General features: G+C 39.1%; 1 protein-coding gene across 9 annotated transcripts in view; it reads left to right on the top strand.

Moving 5' to 3' along the window:
* The window catches only part of YAF2 (YY1 associated factor 2), a 96,438-nt gene that overhangs the window by 3,097 nt on the left and 71,463 nt on the right, over positions 1 to 21,878 (top strand). For 3 of the 9 annotated variants that reach the window (XM_060191564.1, XM_060191565.1, XM_060191566.1), the window contains one exon: positions 18,916 to 19,012. The exons of the other annotated variants lie outside the window; for them this stretch is intronic. In XM_060191564.1, coding sequence (XP_060047547.1) covers positions 18,975 to 19,012 — 38 coding nt within the window. In that variant the 5' untranslated portion in view covers positions 18,916 to 18,974. The remainder of the gene's footprint in view (positions 1 to 18,915; positions 19,013 to 21,878) is intronic. 9 annotated transcript variants of the gene reach the window in all.

Genomic DNA, 21,878 nt, shown 5'->3' with positions numbered 1-21,878 from the left:
ATAGGGCAAGATAACACTTGCACAATAGAATATTTCCTTCTCTGGTAATGTCAGAGAAAGAGAATGAAAGGACTGAAGAGCACTACCAAAATACAAAAGTTTTAGTAGTTGGAAGAAATAATTTTCCACCGCTGACATGTTAATTAGTAGCTGCAGTCATTGCAAGGATGAGGTCCGTGCTTGCCAAAGCAGGGATAGGATGACTGTGGCCCAGAAGGATGCAGTTTGCTGATCACTTGCTGGTGTGACCCACAGAAATTGAGTTCCCAGGGTCAGACTGACCTTTGAACTGGTTCTCTATCATCATATGTGAGGACCATTATAAGCCGTTTCAGACATTTGACAGCCCTTTTGTTTTTAAACCTCCAGAGAAGCTTGAGTCCACTTTTGTTTTTAAACCTCCAAGGACTTGAGTCCCTTGGAAGTCTTAACTCACTTTTTTGTTTGTTTTTCTTTGATGGCTGAAAGCCCTTATAATGAGTGCAGCAGAAGACCAAAATCCTTGGTAGGCCATGCTTTTTTGCAGTTACTACGTGGAATGCTATGAGGTTACATTCATAGCAGTATTCCAAAGGGCATGTGATCTGAAGTAATTTCCATTCCTGAGAAATTATAGATTTTATGCTTATACCACTTATAAGTTTTCAGTTTGTACTTGCTGGACTTCATGAGTTTAGATTAGTCCCTTTTTTCCCGCCTGGAATCTAAGTAACCAGAAAAGTCCCTGAACTCTTTTCTGCATTGTGTTTTTGCAGGGGAAACAATGTCAGGCTACAATGACACATTAGTATCCAAGGTACTATAAAATCTTCATTTTTACATCTCATCAGAGAATTTCTCAGATGGGAACAAGTATCTCAAATATAAAATCAAGAAGCTGTAAGAATTTAAGAATCATTTGGAAGCATCAGAGATACTAAATTACTTAGTGTAGTCTGTGTGATTGTATTGATAGTATAGATTGAGTCTTAGTATCATATTGCCACTTTCATGTAGCAGTGGAAATTGCTACTTAAATTGAAGAAGCAGGTTAGAAATACAAATGATAGCTACTTGATTCAGTTTTGAACTGTGATCTAAATGAGCATTTATTAAAACACCTAGTTCACAGCAGGCTTTCAAGTGTGATTTCAAGTGTAACAGGTAATGGTATATTTTCTAATGTCAAATAGCAGTCATTCCTTTAGGTTTCTCAGAGATGTTATTTTAGAGAGCAGTGGAAAGATTTCACACAGTCGAAAGAGCACTAAGTATATTAGAAGCCTGATGACTGGGTACATAGCTCATTGCAACCACTTAAGCATTCTGCTTTTAGTGGATGTTTGTTGAATGCCTTATTTTTTTTTTTAATTTTACTTATTTATGATTAGTTGCATAGAGACAGAGAAATCAAGAGAGAAGGAAGAGAGAGATATAGAGAGGGAGATCTGCAGACCTGCTTCACTGCCCTTGAAGCTTTCATCCTGCAATTGGGGATCGGGCTTGAACCTGTGTCCTTGTGTGTGCTCAGCCGAGTGCGCCACAGCCTAGGCCCTGAGTGCCTTATTTTATATCAGAGTTGGGCATGGCATGAGACATACAGTGGTGAGAAATATATGCATTTATTTATTCTGTAAAATGTTATAATTTTGTTGTCAAATCAGAAACTGAGTTACCCCACATTTGTAAAAAAGGTAGTGTTAGCAATTATTTTCTTTATGTGCAAACTGAAATAAAAATTAAAATAAAAGTGTTTAGGGGTGGCAGGTGCCTCTCCTGGTAGAGTGCACACATCACCATGTGTAAGGACCTGTGCTCAAGCTCTGGGCCACCCCATGGGCTTGCAGGAAGGAAGCTGTAGTGTTTCTCTTGTCTCCCTCCCCCCTTTTCTGTCTTTCACTCTCTAAGAGGAAATAATGTCCTCTGGGAGTGGTAGACTTATGCAAGCACTGAGCTCCAGAGATAACCTTGGTAGTAAAAAAAAAAAAGTGTTTATACTTGAATATATTATTATGATTATAAAATGAGTTCTGGTAAGAAGAATGAATTATTTTAGCTTTTATAAAATGGCAATAATCTTTTAAAAAGATATTTTATTTTAATGGGAGTTATATAGAGAAAGATACACAGAGAGAGGCCAGGGTACTGCACAGCTCTGGTGTATGGTAGTGCTGGGATTGAACCTGGGGCCAGATGGTGGTGCATCTGGTCAAGTGCATACATGCCAGCATGCAAGGACCGTTCAAGCCCCTGGTCCCCACCTGCAGGTGAAGCAGGGCTGCAGGTATCACTGTCTTTCCCTCTCTACCTCCTTTGCCCTTCTCAACTTCTTTCTGTCTTATCCAATAATAAAGAAATAGAAATATAATTTTAAAAATCTGATAAAAAATAAAAGAGAACCTGGGACCGCAGAGCCTCAGGTATGTGAGCCTTTTTAATAACCATTGTGCCATCTCCCCAGCTTGGGGATAAACATTATAAAATTCACATTGGAAGAAACCACTTATCTAATGAGAATTTTAGTACATTGTTGATTTATCAGGCTTTTTTCCCCCTTCCTCCCTCCCTCCCTCCCTCCCTTTATTTCTGCCTCCAGGGTTATTGCTGGGGCTCAGTGCCTGCACTAAAAATCCACAGCTCCTGGAGGGTATTTTTTTGTTGCCCTTGTTTTATTGTTGTTATTGTTGTTGTCGTTGGATAGGACAGAAAGAAATCGAGAGAGAATGGGAAGACACGGGGAGAGAAGGATAGACACCTGCAGACCTGCTTCATTGCCTGTGAAGTGACTCCCCTACAGGTGGGGAGTCAGGGGCTTGAACCCGGACCTTTAAGCCTGTCACTGTGCTTTGTGCCATGTGCGCTTAACCTGCTGCACTATTACCCAGACCCTTATCATGCTTTCTGTCTTTTAGCTTGAGGCTTGGCAGATTCTCCATGACTGTTATTTATTTATTATCATTTTTTTTTTATTTTCCCCATGGTTGTCACTGGGGCTTGGTGCCAGAACTACAAATCTACCATTCCCAGCAGCCACTTTTCCTTTTTTCTTGCTATTGTATTTGATAGGACAAAGAAATTGAGAGGGGACGAGGAGATATAGAGGGAGAGAGAAAGATACCTGCAGACCTGCTTCACCATTCATGAAGTTTTCCACCTCTAGGGCTTGAACCCTGGTCCTTGTACATGGTAATGTGTATGCTCTGTCAGGTATGCCACTACCCAGCCCCTAGATTCTCCTTGATTCTTGGCATGGGAATGGGAGGAAACACTGAGGATTGTCTTAAGTGTGTTCATTTCTCGGATGTACAGAGTAGCTGTGCCTCCTTTACTGCTTAAGGAGCCTTTCACACTACCACGCAACTATTATTATTGTTATTGCTGTTGTTGTTGGATAGGACAGGAAGAAATCAAGAGAGGACGGGAAGACACGGGGAGAGAAGGATAGACACCTGCAGACCTGTTTCATTGCCTGTGAAGTGACTCCCCTGCAGGTGGGGAGCCAGAGACTCCCTACTCTCAGTGGCTGGTTTTCTTCCTTATCTTTGCTTAGTCATACTTGCTCATTGTTTATAAGGATTTTTAGAAGTGATTATTGTTTGGATAGTCCAGAGTTAACTACTACAGAGTTTCTCCACCTCTCTCTCTCTTTTATCTCTTTTTTGTATCTCTTTGTAGTTTCCTTCCTTCCTTCCTTCCTTCCTTGCTTCCCTCCCTCCCTCTCTCCTAAGAGAGAGAGAGAGTGAGTGAGTGAGTGAGTGAGAAAAGACACTGTACACCACTCCACTGTTTGTGACGCTTTGCCTTTGCACAGTGCTTCTTTGTGGTGCTGGTCCTCATGCATGGTAGTGTGTGAGCTGTAGCAGGTAAGCTATCTCTAGGCCAAGAATATTTTATTGCAAAGTGTGATCTAAAGAACCTTGAAGAATGGGGGTAGACCCTAAATCATACTAAGGTGTTATGTATCTTTTTCTTGGCATTGGTACTTGAAGCAGTGATGGGTATGACTATCAACCCCTTAGCATGAGTCAAAGCACGAGCCCTAAATTACTGTATTTATCACAGAATCCTCTCCATCATGTACACACAGGAAAAATAATGCCAGCTTCACTTGAGAATATCTTTTTTTTTTTTTTTGGTGTTTACATCAATCTTTATTTTAATTGACCTTATATTTTTAGCATATGGAAAGAGGGAAGATAGAGCACTATGTGACCAGCCATGGGGTTGAGTAATTGTATGAGGATATCTTTGATGAAGCAGTAAACATTGCTAAGTCTGTGAGACCCCTTGTCCTGTTTAATATTCTGTCTGATGAACTGTCTGGGAAGTGCATGTAAAGCACTTCTGGATGCCAAAGTACAGTGGGTGATTGACAGGAAAGCACTTGGGTAGTTTGAATTATAAGCAGAACTAACTGCTGCTTTTACAGAACATTATTTTTACTTAAAAGAATGCCCAGCAAATTATGGTTATTTAGATTTGGATATTATGGTTATTTAGATTTGGATATTATGCAGAGATTTCTCTCATAAATGAACACAATGAGTCTGTGTCACTTCAGGGGGAACAGTTGATAGCATTTGTTGCCACTATTTAGAAGTGGGCTTTGGAGTGAAAATTATAATTTGTTGAAAACTTGTAACTACTACAAGTGTACTTAAGAGCGCCTGAGTACTTTAAAATTGAAATTGGATGGTGACGTCAATGAGTATAATTTTGACATTTTATCATGTTTGCCTAGTTGGAAGCTGTGTAACTCAGTGAACTATCATCACCCAATAATGAGTATATGAGGGTTTAAAACCATACCTGGATAGTCCACTCGAAGTACAGAATTAATCACTGGATTTTAAGAGGACTCTGAAAATTTTGTTGTGGCTTTGCATTTCACATATGCAACTAACCTTTGACAAAAAAGTACTTGTGTTTTTTTTTTTCTGGTCTGTTGCCCTTTATTTATTTATTTTTTGTTGTAGTTATTATTATTGTTGTTTTTGATTTCATCGTTGTTGGATATGACAGAGAGAAATGGAGAGAGGAGGGGAAGACAGAGAGGGGGAGAGATAGACACCTCCAAACCTGCTTCACTGCCTTTCCCCTCAGGTGGGGCCTCGAAACAGGATCCTTATGCTGGTCCTTGTGCTTTGTGCCACTTGCACAGTACTTGTGTTTTTATGTAGTATTGAAGAATATTCACAGTTATCTGAGAAGACTATTGAAATACTCCCCTTTTCAACTGTGTATCTAGAGGAGTTGAGATTTTTTTCATATTCTTGTGGCAGAATAGAATATTGCTACAAACTGAATGAAGAAGCAGATATGACAGTCCAGGCATCTTCTATTATGCCAGATACGAGAGTTTTGAGGATAAAAAAAAAACACAGCAGTGCCATTGTCCATACAACATTAGTTTCAGTTTGGAAAGTATAGATTTTTCTCATAAAATATGCTTATATTGGTATGTAATTAGCTAATAAATTAGCATGTAATATATACTTTAGGTGAGATGATATACATTTATTTCTTGGTAGATAAAAGTTCTTTTGTGAGTGTATAGAAAGCTTTAGCTTTTCCATAAAACAAACCTACTTGGGGAGTAGGTGGTGGTGCACCTGCTTAAGTACATGTTACCATCCACAAGACTTGGGTTCAAGCCCATGTCCCCACCTATAGGGGGAAAGCTTCATAAGCCATGAAACAGGTCTGTAGTTCTCTCTCTCTCTCTCTCTCTCTCCCTCTCCTTATCCCTCTTTCCTTTCAATTTTTCTGTCCTATCAAAACAGATAACTAAAGTTAGAAAAAAAATTTTAGCAGATACTTTTTTATATCCTAAGGAACCCAACACATTCATCCAAAAAGATCTGTGTACACATATGTCCTTGGCAGCACAATTTGTAATAGCCAAAACCTGGAAGCAACCCAGGTGTCCAACCACAGATGAGTGGCTGAGCAAGTTGTGGTATATATACACAATGGAATACTACTCAGCTGTTAAAAATGGTGACTTCACCGTTTTCAGCCGATCTTGGATGGACCTTGAAAAAATCATGTTGAGTGAAATAAGTCAGAAACAGAAGGATGAATATGGGATGATCTGACTCTCAGGCCGAAGTTGAAAAACAAGATCAGAAAAGAAAACACAAGTCGAACCTGAAATGGAATTGGCATATTGCACCAAAGTAAAAGACTCTGGGGTGGGTGGGTGGGGAGAATACAGGTCCATGAAGGATGATAAATGACATAGTGGGGGTTGTATTATTAAATGGGAAACTGGGGAATGTTATGCATGTACAAACTATTGTATTTACTGTTGAATGTAAAACATTAATTCTCCAATAAAGAAATAAAATTTAAAAAAAAGAAAACCAGCCCTATTACAGAATAATAAGATGAACTTGTTACTGTAAAGATAGTTTCTTGTATTTTTTTTGAGTTTAGCAGTTTCTCTAGTGTATAAACTGACTCTCAGTGAATTAAAAATTCAAGTTGCAGATTAAAGACAACAGATTAATTGTCAAAAAAAATTTAGCAGATACCTTTTTTTTTTTTTTTAAGATTTTCTTTATTTATTAATGAGAAAGATAGGAGGAGAGAGAAAGAATCAGACATCACTCTGGTACATGTGCAGCCAGGGATTGAACTTAGGACCTCATGCTTGAGAGTCCAAAGCTTTATCACTGCGCCACCTCCCGGACCACAGATACTCTTTTTCTTTCTGTTATCTTTCATTGAGTAAGATCTCTGACAATTTAGTAACATAGCTGTTAAACTCCCCCCCCCCCATATGTGATACTGGTGGGGTTTTTTAATTGCTTGTTTCGTAATTGAAATTTTTCTTTGACTTCTCTCGCACAAGGTTTTTTTTTCAGTCTCTGAAATCAATTTCTGCCTACCTAAATTTGCCTTCTTACTCAAGATGTGGCAAAGATTTTTCTGGAATCTTAGCTGTTTCAGCTTGGTGTTAACTCTTCTTCTATCATGCTCATTCTTCCTCTGGACCTTCTCAACTCAGTGGGGGTCTTTTCAATCAAGTGATGTCACGTTGCTTAGAAAGCCCCTATCATTTCTCTCATTGTTTGTTGGACACAGGGATCTCTCCTCCACAAAGCTGCTCACATCTTCTCTGGTTTTTGACATCTGATTATGTTGGTTCCTGTACTGAAAAATAAAATTGAAAATTTCTCCAGTGACTATTAAGTAAAAATTGAGCTCCTGGGCATAGTATTTATTCAAGGTTATAATAACTGTTTCCTAGAATGTATTCATAACTATTTTCTGTTGTAAATCTCAGCCAATCCCATGTTGTATCAACATTAGAAGTATTTTGATTGGATGGTACTTTTTTTTTTTTTTTTGCCTCCAGGGTTATTGCTGGGGCTCAGTGCTTACACTATGAATCCACTGCCCCTGTGGCCATTGTTTTTTCTTTTTGGATGGAGAGGGAAGGGGAAAATAGACATCTACAGACCTGCTTCACTGCTTGTGAAGCAACCCCCCCACCACAAGTGAGGAGTGAGGGCCTTGAACTGAAATCCTCCCATGGCTTCTTATGCCTGGTACTATGTGCATTTAACCTGGTGTGCCACCGCCGGAATGGCACTTCTTACTCTTTTTTTAAATTTTAATTCAATTTATTCATAAAATATAAAATATCGACAAAACCATAGGATAAGAGGGGGTACAATTCCCACCACCAGCGTTCTATATCCCATTCCCTCCACTGAAAGCTTTCCTATTCTTTATCCTTCTGGGAGAATGGATCTAACATTATTATGGGGTGCAGAAGGTGGAAGGTCTGGCTTCTGTAATTGTTCCCCCACTGAACATGGGCATTGACAGGCTGATCCATACTCCCAGCCTGTTTTCTTAAAAAAAAAAAAAAGCCTCCCCTGGGAGAAACTCTCTGGGTAACCTCTCCATGGTCATATTGCTTCAGCCTACCATTTTCTATCTGTGTAATTAGTCTCGGACAATTGCCTTTTATAGTATAATTGTCTAGATGTTTACTTGTTCTTCTGGAAGGCACTGTTCTACTTACTCACTTTGGGATTCCTTCAAACTAGTAAAGTACCTGAAATATTGTGGTATTTAAACATTTTCTATTTTTTTTTCTATGTCTGTAGAGTTAGGTTCTTGTGCATGCATGATTTCACTGTCCAGACCACTTTTTCATTCAGATAGAGACAGAGAGAGGGAGGGAGAGATCATAGCACTGGCACTTCCCTCAGCACTTCAGCACCTGTCATGTTTTCCAGGGCTTACATCTGAACCATGTGCTTGAGAAGGCTCTTACTCTTATCTCTGTAGCCCTTTAAATTTTTTAATGATTTATTTATTTATTTTACCTCCAGGGTTATTGCTGGGACTTGGTGCCTGCACCACAAATCCTCTGCTCCTGGAGACCATATTTTCCATTTTTGTTGCCCTTGTTGTTTTTATTGTTGTTGTTTTTATTTTTATTGTTGTTACAACTGTTGTTGTTGGATAGGACAGAGAGAAATCAAGAGAGGAAGGGAAGACAGAGTGGGGAGAGATAGACACCTGCAGACTTGCTTCACTGCTTGTGAAGTGACCCCCCTGCAGGTGGGGAGCCAGGGGCATGAACCGGTATCCTTACGCTGGTCCTTTGCACCATGTGCAGTTAACCCACTGTGCTACCACCCGGCCCCCATGATTCATTTATTTAGTGAGAGAGTGAGACTAAAAATCAGAGCATTTTTCTGGCATGTGCAATCCCAAGCATTGAATTTAGGCTCTCATGCATGCAAATCTTGAGTTAATGTTCCATTAAATTTGAGTGTCTCTGTTTGACACTTGGCATTGTTTTCCCAATAATTTTTAAGATTCTATACAAATATTATCAGACAGTTTTGTCCATATTCTGTAGCTTCATACTTACCATGTTATCATTATTCCAAGGAAGATAATTGCTTATGACTATTATAGCAAGTTTAATGTATAGCGTTGGAAAATGTGTTTATTATTTTTATGTCAATTTCAACCATTTGCTTTGGTTTATGTTATTCATATTATTTTTATTTTTTTCCTTTTATTTCTTTATTGGGGAATTAATACTTTACATTCAATAGTAAATACGATAGTTTGTACATGCATAACATTCCCCAGTTTCCCATATAACAATATAACCCCTACTATGTCTTCTATCATCATTCATGGAACTGTATTTTCCCAACCCACCCACCCCAGAGTCTTTTACTTTGATGCAATATGCCAATTCCATTTCAGGTTCTACTTGTGTTTTCTTTTCTGATCTTGTTTTTCAACTTCTGCCTGAGAGTGAGATCATCCCATATTCATCCTTCTGTTTCTGACTTAGTTCACTCAACATTATTTTTTCAAGGTCCATCCAAGATCAGCTGAAAATGGTGAAGTCACCATTTTTAACAGCTGAGTAGTATTCCATTGTGTATATATACCACAACTTGTTCAGCCACTCATCTGTGGTTGGACACCTGGGTTGCTTCCAGGTTTTGGCTATTACAAATTGTGCTGCCAAGAACATATGTGTACACAGATCTTTTTGGATGGGTGTGATGGGTTCCTTAGGATATATCCCCAGAAGAGGAATTGTAGGATCATAGGGTAGGTCCATTTCTAGCGTTCTGAGAGTTCTCCAGACTGTTCTCCACAGAGGTTGGACCAATTGACATTCCCACCAGCAGTGTAGGAGGGTTCCTTTGACCCCACACCCTCTCCAGCATTTGCTGCTGTTAGCTTTTCTGATTCATGACATTCTCACAGGAGTGAGGTGGTATCTCATTGTTGTCTTTATTTGCATTTCTCTGACAGTTAAAGACTTGGAGCATTTTTTCATGTGTTTCTTGGCCTTTTGGATCTCTTCTGTGGGGAATATTCTGTCCATGTCCTCCCCCCATTTTTGGATGGTGTTATTTGTTGTCTTGTTGTTCAGTTTGGCAAGCTCTTTATATATGTTGGTTATTAAACTCTTGTCTGATGTATGGCATGTAAAGATCTCCCATTCTGTGAAGGGTCTCTTGGTTTGGGTAGTGGTTTCTTTTGCTGTGAAGAAGCTTTTTAATATGATGTAGTCCCATAGGTTTATACTTGCCTTAGTCTTCTTTGTAATTGGATTCGTTTCATTGAAAATGTCTTTCAAATTTATGCGGAAAAGAGTTCTGCCAATATTTTCCTCTAAGTATTTGATAGTTTGTGGTCTAACATCCAAGTCCTTGATCCACTTGGAATTTACTTTTGTATTTGGTGAAATACAGTGATTCAGTTTCATTCTTCTGAATGTTTCAACCCATTGTTTCTAACACCATTTGTTGAAGAGACTCTGCTTTCCCCATTGAATAGTCTGGGCCCCTTTGTCAAAGATTAGATGTCCATAAGTGTGGGGCCTCACTTCTGGGCTCTCAATCCTATTCCACTGGTCAGTGTGTCTATTCATGTTCCAGTGCCAAGCAGTTTTGATGATAATGGCCCTATAATACAGTTTGAAATTTGGGAGTGTGATGCCTCTGGTTCTGTTCCTTTTTCTCAAGATTGTTTTGGCAATTCTAGGTCTTTTCTGGTTCCAGATAAACATTTGTAGCATTTGTTCTATTCTCTTAAAAATGTGCTTGGGATCTTGATGGGAATAGCATTAAATTTGTAGATGGCTCTGGGTAGTATATTCATTTTGATGGTGTTAATTCTTCCAACCCATGAACGTGGAATATCTTTCCACTTCTTTGTGTCTTTTTCAATTTCTTTGAGTAGTGACTCATAATTTTCAGTATACAAGTCTTTCACTTCTTTGGTTAGGTTTACTCCTAGATATTTTATTGTTTTTGTTGCTATAGTAAAAGGAACTGATTTCTGGATCTCAATTTCTTCTAACTTAGTGTTTGCATAGAGGAATGGCACTGACTTTTGAATGTTAATTTTATAGCCTGACACATTACTGTATTGCCTGATGATTTCCAAAAGCTTCTTGCTGGATTCCTTAGGTTTTTCTGTGTATAATATCGTGTCATCTACAAATAGGGAGAGTCTGGCTTCTTCTCTTCCAGTCTATATGCCTTTAATTCCTTGCTCCTGCCTGATTGCTATGGCAAGAACTTCCAACACTATGTTGAATAGTAATGGTGATAGTAGACAGCCCTGTCTAGTACCTGATCTGAGGGGAAATGCTTCCAGTTTTTTACCATTGAGTATGATGTTGGCTGTAGGTTTGCTATATATAGACTCCACTATCTTCAGGAATTTTCCATCTCTTCCCATTTTTTGTAGTGTTTTGATCATAAAGGGATGTTGTATTTTGTCAAAGGCTTTCTCTGCATCTATTGATATGACCATGTGGTTTTTGGTCTTGCTTTTGTTGATGTGGTGGATCACATTGATTGATTTACGTATATTAAACCAACCTTGCATGCCTGGGATAAACCCCACTTGGTCATGATGAACAATCTTTTTGATATACTGCTGTATCCGGTTGGCTAGAATTTTGTTCAATATTTTCGCATGTATGTTCATCAGAGATATTGGTGTGTAGTTTTCTTTTTTGGTTGTGTCCCTGTCTGCTTTTGGTATCAGAGTGATGTTGGCTTCATAGAAGCTGGCAGGGAGTATTCCAGTATCTTCAATCTTCTGGAAGACTTTTAAAAGTAGAGGTATTAGCTCATCTTTGAAGGTTTTGTAGAATTCATTTGTAAAACCATCTGGTCCAGGACTTTTATTTTTGGGGAGATTTTTGATAACTGTTTCAATTTCAATAGCTGTGATGGGCCTGTTCATGTTATCTACTTCCTCCTTACTTAGTTTTGGAAGTTGGTAGGTATCTAGGAAATCGTCCATTTCTTCCCAGTTCTTTAGCTTGGTGGCGTATAGTTGTTCATAGAAGCCTCGCATGATATGTTGAGTTTCTGCAGTGTCTGTTGTGATAACTCCTTTTTCATTTAGTATCTGATTTATTTGGGTCTTCTCCCTTTTTTGTTTTGTGAGTCTGGCTAAAGGTTTGTCGATTTTGTTTACTCTTTTGAAGAACCAACATTTACTTTCTTGATCTTTTGTATGGTTTTCTTATTCTCAATGTTATTTATTTCTGCCCTAACTTTAGTGATTTCTGTCCTCCTGGTTGCTTTAGAGTTCTCATATTATTGAAACGTATGTAGTATAGTTAAAAAGAGGAAGTATTTTGTTACTAAAGTAAACTACTGGAGTCATAAGTGTGTGTGTGTAAGGTATATTATGAAATGTTTTACATCTCCATTAAATTGTAAGTTCTCTGTAGAATGAGTTTTAGTATTAAGATAGTTGACATTGACGGCCCATCAAGGATGAAAATATAATAAATGTATATTTGTGATTGCTTGATGTAACAACTTTTAATATTTAGACTTTTGTATCTTTATACTGAACTTCTAATTCAAGTGAAGTTAAATAAGTTTAATAATAAAAATGGAAATTTTTTTCCTTTATGATTAGAATAGTATTGTTTTACCTATGAATTTATCACTTTGTAAGGGTAAATTGTTTATACAGATTGCCCGTGTAACTAGAAATGAAGCATTCACTAATGGTGGACTTCCCTTCACCTTGTGCTTCTTTACTATTCAAATTTTCTAGGGTCAGGCTAACAGGATTAGTTGCTGATAATTTTCTAGAACTGTGTTACCTTTTAAGCTTAGCTAGTAGCTGCTTATTCTCAGGACTCTGATCACATATCTGTTCCTGGTCCAGACCCATCCCAGACTTGCCTGTATTTCCCTTTTGCATGTACCTCTGATTGTACCCTCCGTTAGCTTCAGAATTTCTCACTAACCCAAGGTGGGTTTGTGTCTTTCTCATGAAACAGTATTCTATTTCTGGGGGGGCAGATTAGTCAGAGGGCTGGACAGCCTTTAGGCTGGACCTAGGAGAATAGCTATAGTCTTTATCCAGAATCTAAATTGTGCTTTATGGTTGTTTTGTAATGTTTACCTCTGTTCTGTCATTTAGCTTAGTCTATTTCTATGCATGTATGTGTTTATTTTCTTGTTTTATGTTGAGTTTCTTAAGGGAAATGCAGGGATTCATTATCTTTTTTGATGATGCTTTACAAAATATCTGAATAATAATAGGTGTTTACTAAAGACTTATTGAAGGAGGTTTATAGGTATTAGAAAAGTTATTATCTGAGGAAGTATCTGAGAAATAATATATGTTTATTAAGGACTTATTGGAGGAGGTTTATAGATATTTCTAATAAGCTTTTCATTGTTTGTTATTCTGGTACAGGCCATGACTTGGCAGTCCAGTGACATGTAAGTCATTGTATGGAAAGAGACCCTCTGATATACATGTGGATTATCAGAATTTAGTAGTAGTTTGCAAAATTCTGTAATTGTGTACCATCATGCTAGAACTGTGAAATTGTGGGTGAGACCCATTTCCTGTCCTTAAGAGTTTGAATTTTGGAGCTGGTGGGTGGTGGTGCACGCATTATCATATGCAGGGACCCAGGTTCAAGTTCCTGGTCCTCTCCCACCCTCCCACTTTGGGGTAGCTTCATGAGCACTGAGGCAGTGCTGCAGATGCCTCTTTGTTGTACCCTATCTCCCCTTCCCCTCTCAGTTCTCTCTTTACTATCAAATACAAAAAGAGAGAGAGAGAGAGAGAAAAGTTTTAAGTACTGAGTATATAGAAGGGATTTAAAATCATTTTCCTGATGTGGTTCTAGTTTTGAGAGAATTTCTATGCTCTAATGAAGTGTAAAATCTGTTTATTTTTGTGGTTATTGCTACTAAAGCACCTTTGATACTTGATAATGCCAAAACCATTTCTCTTATTTGTTTATTATTATTATTTTCTTACCAGGACACTGCTCAGCTCTGGTTTATGGTGGTGCTGGGGATTGAACCTGGGACTTTAGAGCCTCAGGCATGAAAGTATTTTGCATAATCATTATGCTATCTCCACAGCCTGCTCTTTATCTTTCTCTTTTGATAGAGGATGAGCGATGTATATATACACACACACACATATACAGAGAGAGAGGGGGGGGGGGAGGGGGGAAGAGAGGGAGGGGCAGAGACACAGACACAGATACCGAGATGAAAGACACCTACAGAACTGCTTCACTGATTTGAAGTTTTCTCCCTGCATGTGTGAGCTTGAACTTGGATCCTCATGCATGGCAATGTGTGTGCTCCACTTGGTATACCCCCACCTAGCTCCTTCAGAAACCATTTCTTTTAAGAATAAAATAATTGGGGAGTCGGGCTGTAGCACAGCGGGTTAAGCGCAGGTGGCGCTAAGCTCAAGGACTGGTGTCAGGATCCCGGTTCGAGCCCCCGGCTCCCCACCTGCAGGCAGGTCCCTTCACAGGCGTTGAAGCAGGTCTGCAGGTGTCTGTCTTTCTCTCCCCCTCTCTGTCTTCCCCTCCTCTCTCCATTTCTCTCTGTCCTATCCAACAACAACGACATCAATAATAACTACAGCAATAAAACAACAAGGGCAACAAAAGGGAATAAATAAAATAAAATAAAATAAATTTTAAAAAAGAATAAAATAATTGTAGTAATCTATTTCATCAGTAATATTTTGTATTATATTGACAGTGTAAGACTTAGGAAAGCCTTTATTAAATGTCCAGTACATCACTACTGCTCTCTTTAAAAAATATATATATATACATATATATATGGCAGGGGTGGGTAGATAGCATAATGGTTATGCAAAGAGACTCTCATGCCTGAGGCTCCAAAGTCCCAGGTTCAATCCCCTGCACCACCATAAACCAGAGCTGATCACTGCTCTGGTTTAAAAAAAAAAAAATATATATATATATATATATATATATCTTTATTTCTTGGATAAAGACAGCCAGAAATCAAGAGGATAGAGGGGAGATGGAGCGGGAGAGAGGAAGAAAGACACCAGCAGCATTGCTTCAGCACTCCCAAAGTTTTCCCCCTGCAGGTGGAGACCAGGGGCTCAAACTCGCACATTGTAACTTGTGCTCAGCCATGTGCACCATCATGATCACCTGGCCCCTGCTAGTGCTCTTTAAATGGTAGTGAGTGTTGCCTAAGTCATAGCCACTTCTATTCAGGTATGTAATGGAAGGGATACTTCTAACTTGTTGCCAGAGCACTTGAGTTGCTATTGGTAATTTCTGGGGGAATCTGGATTTAGTAAAAGCACTCTTATTAAATTACAGAGTGCTTTCCTCTTACTAGTTCATAAGACCTCCTCCTCATTTGGTTGATGAAGAAGATGGCTGTTTAGGTGGTATTAGAACCTAGGCTGAATTTTGGGTTGGTGGGGCTGGCTGGTAGTTCACCCAGTAGGACGGGCACATTCTAGCCCTGGTGCCACATGGGAGTGCCACTGCATTGGGGGAAGAGGCTTCAGTGCCCTGGTATCTCTCCCCCTCCCCCTTGTCTACTCTTGTCTGGGGAAAGAAAGAAAAAGGGTGAAAGGGTTTACCCAAAAGTGGTGGAATCATGCACGAAAAAACATGTTGATAATTAAAATAAAGAAAATAAATGGGGGCCAGGTGGAGGCACAGCTGGTTGAGCGCATGTATTACAATGCACAGTGACCCGGGTTTGAGCCCCTCGGTCCCCACCTGCAGGGGGAAAGCTTTACAAGTGATAAAGCAGGGCTGTAGGTGTCTCTCTGTCTCTCTCCCTCTCTATCACCCTCTCCCTCTTGATTTCTGGCTGTCTCTATCCATAAATAAATAATTAAAGAAAATAAATATAATTTGAGGTCATTTAACTAAAAATTGATATTTTCATCCTTCCATCTGTAATAAAGAAGATTATAAAACTATACTACGGAGTCAGGTGGCAGCGCAGCGGGTTAAGCGCAGGTGGCGCAAAGTACAAGGACCCGCATAAGGATCCCAGTTCGAGCCCCCAGCTCCCCACCTGCAGGGGGAGTTGCCTCACAGGTGGTGAAGCATGTCCACAGGTGTCTTTCTCTCCCGCTCTGTCTTCCCCTCCTCTCTCCATTTCTCTCTGTCCTATCCAGCAACAACGATAATAATCACAACAATAAAACAACAAGGGCAACAAAAGGGAATAAATAAATACATATTAAAAAAAAGCTATTTGAGTTGGGGAGAGAGGTTTCTTTTCTTTTTTTTTTAACCAGAGCACTGATCAGGGGATTGAACCTGGGACTTCAAAGCCTCAGGCATGACAGTCTGTTTGCATAACCATTATACTATCTACCCCTGCCCAAGAGGTTTCTTTTTTAGTTCGCTTTTATTTAAGGTTAGTCTTAGAAGGCCAGGTGGGAAAACTAACATTCTGTGGGTTATCAGGTTTTCATTTAAGGATATAATGAACCTTAGGTGGGGAAAAAAAGAGGCATTTCCTTAAATAATTATCTTCTATGGTTTGTAATTTTAATGGAATTACAAAAGTACAAATACTATGTCAGTATGACTGAGTAAATTGTTCATTAAACAAATATTTATTGAACACCTACTGTGTTTTGCTTATTGGTTTTTATGGTTGTTATGTGAGGAGTAATTTGCTAATAATTTCTTCTATGAGATTAAGTGTTCATGCCATTTTGTAATATTACTTGTTATGAAACATTATAGAATTACTGAGCATGATAGAGCTGAAAGTAACCTTATATATGCTTCCAGAATATTGAGTCATTTCATAGACTTTTTTTTTTACCTGGGACCTTACTGGTAGGTAGAAGGATGAAACTAACCTTCAGTGGGGTGATATGGAGAAGTAGAGATGGGGTCAAGGTGTTGGTATTAAAACTCTGAAAAATGGGCTGAGGCCAAACTCTGCAAATTCTTACTTGGTATTTCCAGGTAAGTATGTAGTGTTTCTTTTGCAATACTATCTTAGAGGACTGACAACTGGCAGTAGTCTGTAGAATGAGTACTTTTCTGTTTTGTTAAGCTCATGTCTCCGACCTAATACCCTTTCAGTAGGTAAAAAAAAACATGCAAGAAAACATGCCCGGGATGATTGTGACTTGTTCGGGGTCAAAAGCTAGTTAGTGTTGTTCCGAGATCTGATTTCTAGTCTTTTTTGTTATCTTGCTGTGGTGGCATTTGGCTTTGATGACAAGTACATTCTTTTTTAAAAAAAATATTTCATTAATTTACTTATTCATTGGCTACGGAGAGAAATCAAGTAGGGAGGGGGAGATAGAGAGGGAGAGAAAAAGAGAGACACCTGTGGCATTGCTTCATCACCTGCAGGTAGAGACTGGGGATTTGAATATAGGTCCTTATGCATTTTAACATGTGTGTTCAACAGGCTGCACCACTGCCTGCCCAGCAAGTACATTCATAATGATTTCTCCTTGTGATCTTCATTCTGCTTAGATCTGTTGATGTACATCTAATCCCTCTGGATACTAAGCCACTACTTAAAAATAGGAGAACTTTTAGTAAAAGTTGAGCTAGAAGAGTAAATGAAGTAGCTATCATTTCCCTATTAACTAATATTATTGAAGTAAAAATGTTAAAAGACTGTTTTTATGTTTTTTAAAGCAGCATTGATTTCACTATATATCTTGACTTCTTTGATAGGGCAGTACTTAGAAGAAAATCCCAGTAAATATTATTTTCCTCTTTCAACTTGTACATACAAAGAAGTACTTACTGATTGTAAAAAATCTTTTCTATTTCATGTAAATCTGAATAATGCCTTGGAATGTGAATGTAAATAACTGAGACATGAGTTTAGAGACATGAGTTTATTTTTTCTTAGATTACAACTTTTTTTGATGATGAGTATTACATGCTTATTGAAGATAATAAAGAATATGAATGTTTTTCATCATATATTTCTCTAGCCAGAGACAAATGTTTCAAAAATGCTGTGTTTTTTCTTTTGGTCTTTTATGTATGGATGTTAGTATTTAAAAGTAACATCTGAGATATCTCTCATTAAAATAATGGTGGGAAAAAGAGGAGCCTTTTATTTTAACATTTTTTCCCTTTATTGGGGGATTAAAGTTTTACAGTCACCAGTAAATGCAATAGTTTGTACATGCATAACATTTCTCAGTTTTCCACATAACAGTACAACCACCCACTAGGTTCTCTGTCATCCTTTTCCAGAACCTGTAATCTCCCCCACCCACCGCAGAGTCTTTCACTTTGGTGCAATACAACAACTCCAGTCCAGGTTCTGCTTAGTGTTTTCTCTAACTTCTGCCTGTGAATGAGATCATCCCATATTCATCCTTCTGTTTCTGACTTCTTTCACTTAACATGATTTCTTCAAGCTCTATCCAAGATGTGTTGAAAATGGTGAAATCACCATTTTTAAAGCTGAGTAGTATTCCACTGTGCATATATACCACAACTTGCTCAGTCACTCATCTGTTGTTGGACACCTGGGTTGCTTCCAGGTTTTAGCTATTAAAAATTGTGCTGCTATCAACATAGAAAAAAAATTTGGGGGGAGTCGGGTGGTAGCGCATCGGGTTAAGTGCAGGTGGCGCAAAGCTCAAGGACTGGTGTAAGGATCCCGGTTTGAGCCCCTGGCTCCCTACCTGCAAGGGAGTTGCTTCACAAGTTGTGAAGCAGGTCTGTAGGTGTCTTTCTCTCCCCTCTCAGTCTTCCTCACCTTTCTCCATTTTCTCTCTGTCCTATCCAACAACAACAATATCAATGACAACAACAGTAATAATTACAACAATAAAACAGCAAGGGCAACAAAAAGGGAATAAATAAAAAAATGTTTTAAAAAATATTTTTGGATGGGTTTGTTGGGTTCATTAAGATATATCTCCCCAGTAGAGGAATCACAGGATTGTAGGGCAGGTCCATTTCTAGCCTTGTGGGAGTTCTCCAGACGGCTCTTCACAAGGGTTGGACCAACTTAACATTCCCACCAGCAGTGCAGGAGTGTTCCTTTGTCCCTACAACCAAAGAGGAGCCATTTAAATCAAGGGTCTTCTTCTGTCATTAAAAAGTGTTTTTTTTTTTTTTTTTAGAGAAGAACTACAGCACTGCTCACCATCTGAGAAGCTTCCACTAGTGCTATAATGCTCCCATGAAGTGCTGGGGTCCAAACCCAGGATCTCACACTTGGTAATGAATGGTCCATTTGAAATGTCTCCTCCCACACTCTCATGATTGTTCTTATCTTGTTTTGATTCTCTTTATATGTCAGAAATACTGGACCTAATGGATGCTTTTTGAGAACAAGAAATCAAGAAAGCTTTAAAAAAAGACTGGGTCTGACACCTTGGGGTTTAGTAAATTAAAGGTTCTGGGGACTTGGGACTGACACAGCTATAGAGCATGTACCTCCCAAGCATCAGGCCCTAACTTTGATTCTTGGCATCACCAGACAGCTGCAAAAACAAAACAAGTGGAACTCCATAGATGATGGTAATTGTTTGGGTTTCTGTCCTTTACTCCCTCCTAAAAACATACAGTAAAAGTTGGAGCAGGGAAGTGATTCAGCAGAACACAGGCTTTGCATCAAAGCCTTGGGTGAGATCTCAGGTACTATGTTAAATAACCACATAAATTTTTCTGAGAAGTTCTTATGTAGAGCATCTTGTGGCACCTGACACCTTGTACATGTGTGATCCTATCACTTCAGGGCTGATTTTTTTTCCACTAAAAAATAATTTGGATACAAAGAGAGGCAGAGATGGAGAGAGGTAGAATCATCACAACATTGCTTTACTATCCATGGAGCTTCCCCCAGAGCCGTGTGTATACACATGCATGCAGGCAGGCAGTTACATGCCTAAGTATGTACGTGTATGTCCAGGCATGTGAACTGTGTGGGTGTGTCTATCTTCTTTCGCTGTTTGGCCAGCAGTCTTCTTAGTGAGCTTTGACACTCTTGCCCAGAAATGCGTCCTCTGTTACTGTCTCCTTCCTCTCCCTCCTGCCTCTGATAGGCACATACAGCCAACCATGCATCACTTAGACCTCCTTTCAGGAAGCTCCTGTGAGGAGACAAGTTGCAGGAAATATGAATCTAAGGAAGAGATGGATTTGCCAGTTTCAGCCAAATGATTCCTTCCTTGGGTTATTCTGAGAGAATAACCTAGAAGTTCTGAATTATATGAGGTTCTGAAGCCTAGAGGCTTCATGGAATTATCTCAGCCACTCAATGAAAATAAGCAAGGAGGCTGCACTTGATTGTCTGTGAGCTTACATTTTTTTCATTCCTGAAAGTGTTTTGCTATAAAAAAAATTTTTTTTTTAAGTTACTGACTTGTTCCATCCATTTATCCTTCTACGAGTGGGTGGAGAGAAGGAAAGCTTCCATCTAACCAGTGAAGATTAAACCAATGCCCTGCAGGCAAGGTGATTCTTCAGCTGTTGTGAAGGTTCTAACCAGTGGAGATTAAACCAATGCCTTGAAGGAAGAGCGGGTGTCAGACAAAACAATGATTATGTAAATAGACCACAGCTTTAAGTAATGCAGGGAGCCTGGTGTAATAACCAAAATCTCCCCCTTTCTTTTTATCTAATGGCCATAGTATCAGGAATGTGGGGTGCTTTGTGAGGCAGGGAGACTGATAGGAGGCACACCTTTGGGGTACTATTGTCCCTCCTTGCTCAACCTCTTGGTATAGAGAAAGACTAACAGGATGGACACACCCCTCAGGTTCAAGCCCTGCCAAGCTCAACCACATGCTCACAATTTCCCAACACATCTCCCTCTTACTTAATGGCCATATATAAATGGGTCAATGTCTGTAAAAGACTCCATATCTGTCAGAAGAATAACTGTAGGTATGAACAGAAACCTATATCATGCAGGCATTTTCAAAAGAACTGGCATAAGACAGGAAGGGACAAGTAGAAGAGCAGCAGTGTGATGCCAAGGAGAGGCCTGAAGGGGCATTTCCTGCCTCAAAGGGCAGGGCCTAGCAGACGAAAGGGCATTTCCTACCTCTGGGGGCAGGGCCTAGTAAGGAGGGGGTTGTTTCCTGCCTCTGGGAGCAGGGCCTGCAGGTGAGGATATGTGTCCTATAGAATCCCAAGGCAGCAACCTGCAAGTCCATGGACTGCTGTGGTCAGTCTTTGAGAAACCCAGCAGCATAAAGGGAAGCTGCTGTAAAGTTGTGTAAAGTGTCCAAGAGGTGTACTAGTAAGTCCAATAGAAGTGTCACTTCAGTGTCAATGATCATGAGATGAAACGCTGCATATCTATCTCGATGGGGAAGGTCAGCCACTGTAATTCTGCTTTTCTGTAGAGAGTGAGCTTTGGAGTCTGTGAATCAGTTTCTTCAGGTTGTGCCAGGTCACATCATTGGTTTGGGGGGGGCGGGGGGCAATGTCAGAGGACAGGGGTCCAAATGGATTTCCAGGGATTCCATATGAGCAGATGCTTTTTCATGTGAAGACTTGACAGCTGTAATTCACTTGTGAAACAAAACTTGTAGCAGATTAGAAGTTTACTATAATTGATAACTCGATTATAATTGGTTTAAGTACCTTTATAATTTTGGAAGTCCTTTCTAGTATGGTTTTAAGGTTGTTTAAACAGTTTAAGCTCAATAAAATGTGGAAAGGTAAACAGAGGAACCATTGTTAGAAGCCTCAGGCATGAGAATCACTAGCATAACCATTATGCTAGCCACCCCGCCCATACTCATACAGTTTTCAAGATTAAATGTTTCACATTTATACCAAGATGTAAAAAAAAAAAAAATCAAAAGAGAAAAAAAAAATTTAGGATTGTTACTGGACATCTCCAGAAATCATGGCTGTGTCCAGCATTTTTTTTTTAATTATAAAGTCAATTAAGTTTCAGAATACTCAGAGCAAAATGGGTCATACAAAAACTCAGTCATTCAAATCACTTTCTTACAAAACTCAACTGAAAGCAGACAGCAAACTTAAGATAGGGGAGAGCAGCAGTAGGGAGTTTTTTTTTTTTAATTATTTTTTTTAACGGCACTTTGAACCAGATTATTTAGATCCC

This window comes from Erinaceus europaeus, chromosome 5 (assembly GCF_950295315.1).
Source record: "Erinaceus europaeus chromosome 5, mEriEur2.1, whole genome shotgun sequence".
Lineage (NCBI taxonomy): Eukaryota > Metazoa > Chordata > Mammalia > Eulipotyphla > Erinaceidae > Erinaceus > Erinaceus europaeus.
Note: the sequence above shows the minus strand (reverse complement) of the source record. Positions and strands in the feature narration are given on the sequence as shown.